The following is a 3,923-nucleotide window of genomic DNA, read 5'->3' as shown; positions in this document are numbered from 1 at the left end:
CTCCTCCCACCCAGGGGCTGCCGGGGAAGCGCAGGCCGCTCCCGCGGCGCCACACGTAGAACGGGACGGAAGAGGAGGTGAGGTGCGGCCCTCCCCGCCCGCTACCGGGGCCGGGCCCGACCCGAACCCGAGGCCTAAAGGCCCCGTCCCTCACCTGCTGCTGCCCCGGTGGCGTCGTGCTGAGGGGGGAGGGAGAATGGGACAGAGGGAAGGAGGGGGGAAAGGAGGAAGCCGGGCGGGGCGACACCGGTGCTCCCTCTCCAGCTTTATTTTCTTCCTTCTCCGGTACCAGCAGGAGCCGGAAGTGCTTGGCCGGAAAGGCGGTTTGACGGCGGGGAGGTGGCGGCGGGCGGCGGCCTCTCTAGGCTGCGGGGCGCCTCTCTATGGTCGCTGCCCGGCCGAGCCGTAGCCATGGCAACCAGAGCCGGGGCCTGCTCAGGCCTGAGGTGCGGTGCTGGGCCTGCTGCTTTGGGGTGGGGTGGGCCGATCCCGAATACAGCTGGCCAGCGCCGCGAAGCTGAGGGCATTCGCAGAATTAAGCTTCGCGGCCCTGGCGTGCGTGTGCCAGCTGTGACCAGGATCAGGCTCCTCCTGTCTCTGCCAAGTGCCATGCCCCTGAGATCAGAGCTCGGTCTTGAAAACCAGCCTCATCGGAGGCGCCCGCAGCAAAGAAGTAGCAGAGGAGAAGCGTGCCTGGCCGGGTGGCGGGAAGACGGCAGTGGGTACCATGGCAGAAGCTCCAGGGAGCCCTCCGCCCCAGCCCGTCGTGAGGAGGAAAAAAAGCATATCCATAGAGGAAAAAATTGACATCATAAGTGCTGTGGAGAGTGGCAAGAAAAAGGCAGACATCGCAGCCAAGTATGGCATAAAGAAGAATTCCTTGTCTTCAATTATGAAGAATAAAGAAAAAGTTTTGGAAGCCTTTGAATCTTTACGATTTGATCCTAAAAGAAAAAGACTGAGGACTGCTTTTTATACCGACCTGGAGGAGGCATTGATGAAGTGGTACAGAATGGCTCAGTGCTTGAATGTGCCGGTAAACGGTCCCATGTTGCGCCTCAAGGCTAATGATTTTGCCCAGAAGCTTGGACATAGTGATTTTAAATGCAGTAATGGCTGGCTTGATCGTTTCAAGTCAAGGTATGGTTTAGTTTTCAGAGCTCAGCCTGTAGAAGCAGCTGCTACTACTACAGAGGATGCTCCAACTCCTTGGTACCAAAATGTTCTTCCATATTATTTAAATGATTATCAGCCAAAAAACGTGTTTTTTATACAGGAGACTGGATTGTTGTATCAGATGTTACCGCATAACACATTTGCATTTAAAGGGGAAACTTGTTCTGTAGGTAAACTAAGCAACGAGAGAATAACAGTAGCAGTGGGTACAAATATGGATGGCTCCGAGAAACTTCCTTTGCTTGTTATAGGAAAAAACAAAAGTCCTTGCTCTTTCAAAGGTGTGGAGTCATTACCTGTGGATTATGAAGCAAATGACATGGCATGGATGACTTCAGAAGTGTTTGAGCAGTGGATGCATAAACTTGATGACAGATTTCAAGCACAGCAGCGACAAGTAGTTATTCTTGTTGATTCTCTCCCAGCTCACACAGAAGTAAAGAATCTGAAGTCTGTCAAATTAGTATTCTCTCCTCCAGACTCTTCTTCATGTATAGCTACGAAACAAGGGGTTATCAGAAGTCTGAAGGTTAAATACAGGCGCTGTCTGATCAAGAGATTTGTTGACTGCGTAGAAGGTAATAAAGAGTTTATGCTGACTATTCTTGATGCAATTGAGATGTTGCACCTGTGCTGGAGGAAAGTAACACCAGAGACTTGCGTAAAAAGTTATAAAGAAGCAGGATTCAAATTAGAAACCGAGGCAAATGGTAACGGCACAGAGGTTGAAAGTGATTTTGACTTGATTGCACATGCACAGGCAGCTGGAGTGGAGTTTCCAAAAGGTTTATCTTTGGAGGAATATGCAGCTCTAGATGATGGCTTGGTAACTTGCGAAGTGCCTACAAATAATGGAAGGATGTGTGCCAAAGAAAGCCCATCAGAAAAAGCTGGGACATTTGTTGGTGATGAAGATGAAGGCGATCAATTTCAGGGAGCTGAACAGCCTTTACCATCAAAAAATGAGGCTTTGAGTGCTTTAGATACCCTTCGAAAGTTTCTCAGAAGTCAAGACACGAATGATTCTCTTCACGATTCCCTAGCTGACCTGGAGAATTTTATTCAACATGTAGCACGTAAATAAGTATTTTAGCAAAGTGTGAGAGCATGTAACTGAAAAAAAAAATAATAATTATATAACTAAACAAAAAGAGGCAGTTTAATAAGAAGTGTTGCTGCAATGTTTTCTAGCGTGTCTTGCTCAGGTACCTAAATGTATATAACAAAAGGAAATTATGAAAGAGGGCTGTGAATGGAAGTTATTCCACAAAATCAGGAAGAAAGAACACAAAATTTTGGGTGGAGAGAGGAAATAAGTTGAACCTTTAAAATGGTAACTTCAGTAAGTACAGTAGAGGCAAAAGCAATTCTTTGAGCAGTTTGGTGCATTCAGGATGAACTAGTGCCCACTTGGAATTCTTTCTTCAGGAAGTGATTAGCACTAGATTTAGATTAGATATTAGAAGAAATTCTTTACTGTGAGGGTGGTGAGGCACTGGAATAGTTTGCCCAGAGAAGCTGTGGATGCTTCATCCCTGGAGGTGTTCAAGGCCAGGCTGGATGGGGCGTTGAGCAACCTGGTCTGGTGGGAGGGGTCCCTGCCCATGGCAGGGGGTTTGGAACTGGGTGAGCTTTAAGGTCCCTTCCAACCCTAACAATTCTAAGATTCTATGATAATTTCATCAGTGTCTTTGGTACTTTGGTATTGTTGACAGTGGAACAGTAAATATTTACCAGCTTGGTGCTTTTGATACTTAAAGAAAAAAAATTGAACAACACAGAAAATACGTGCTTAAGTTCTGGGAACTAAAGGGGTTTTAAAAAATTTTTTTTTGGTCCCTGTTCAAGAATTCTGGCTGCAGTTTATTCTTGCAGCAGATGATGAACCGCAGAAAGTTAGCAGCTTTGGATGTGTTTTGTTTTCTGAAAGCTGCTCCTGTGTGGATACGCACGGATGGCATAATCATTTATCCAAGAGTCAAAAGACAAACAAACCTTTACTTGGTCTTTGAAGAGGTCAAAAAGGAAGGTCATTCTCTCCTTTTCAGCCTTTTTGGTATTTGGATTTGATGTAGGTCCTTCTGTGCTACTCCATGTATTTTTACAGTAAATACAGAAAAAAAATCAGCTTATGCAGTATCTGCACTCAAAACCTTACTGAACTCTTGTTTTATTTACTATGCTTGAAGGCTTTGCTGTAGGAGTCAAGGCACCAATGCAGTCCACTATTATAGGTGCCATTAACAGGGGTGCTGTTTGCATGGGTGCAGTGAAGTTGAGTAAATCACAGTACATGTACACATCTTCAAGTATGGGGTTCAAGCAATGTAATCATACCAGAGCCAAAAATCTCAATTTGTTTGAGACATACTCTTTGTGATTTTTTTCAAAACCTTTTTAAAATATTTCCATATCTACCAATTTTAATTTTTTCAAAAGTTAGAGATAATAATTTTTCTATTTTAGAGGAAGAATAAAATATTTTATGGAAGCCCTTTAGGAAACCTGTGTAATAAAGAATCTATTAAGGTGTCTATAATTGAACCATGAGAAACAATCTCTTGCTTACTTGAATCTTCATTTTTCGATAAATAGTTTGGCTAAAGCTTTGTTTACTCTTCTTTCTGGTGGAGGACAGTTTATTCCTTTCTAAAAGCATTTCAGAAAATGTATCAAATCATTGGAAGACAGTGAAAACGAGGGGGAGGGGGAGGGGGGGAGAAAATGCCTATGGCTAAACTTTATGA

At 44.7% G+C, this 3,923-nt stretch overlaps 1 protein-coding gene across 1 annotated transcript; it reads left to right on the top strand.

Annotated features, from left to right (window-relative positions):
- The first annotated feature begins 727 nt into the window (after positions 1-727).
- On the top strand, positions 728-2,260 carry TIGD4 (tigger transposable element derived 4). The gene has a single exon (XM_009893683.1). The coding sequence runs from the start codon at positions 728-730 to the stop codon at positions 2,258-2,260; it is 1,533 nt and encodes a 510-aa protein (XP_009891985.1).
- The last annotated feature ends 1,663 nt before the right edge of the window (positions 2,261-3,923 follow it).

The sequence above is a fragment of the Charadrius vociferus genome, unplaced genomic scaffold (assembly GCF_000708025.1).
Source record: "Charadrius vociferus isolate BGI_N301 unplaced genomic scaffold, ASM70802v2 scaffold59, whole genome shotgun sequence".
Taxonomy (NCBI): Eukaryota; Metazoa; Chordata; class Aves; order Charadriiformes; family Charadriidae; genus Charadrius; species Charadrius vociferus.
This window is presented reverse-complemented; position numbering and strand designations above follow the sequence as displayed.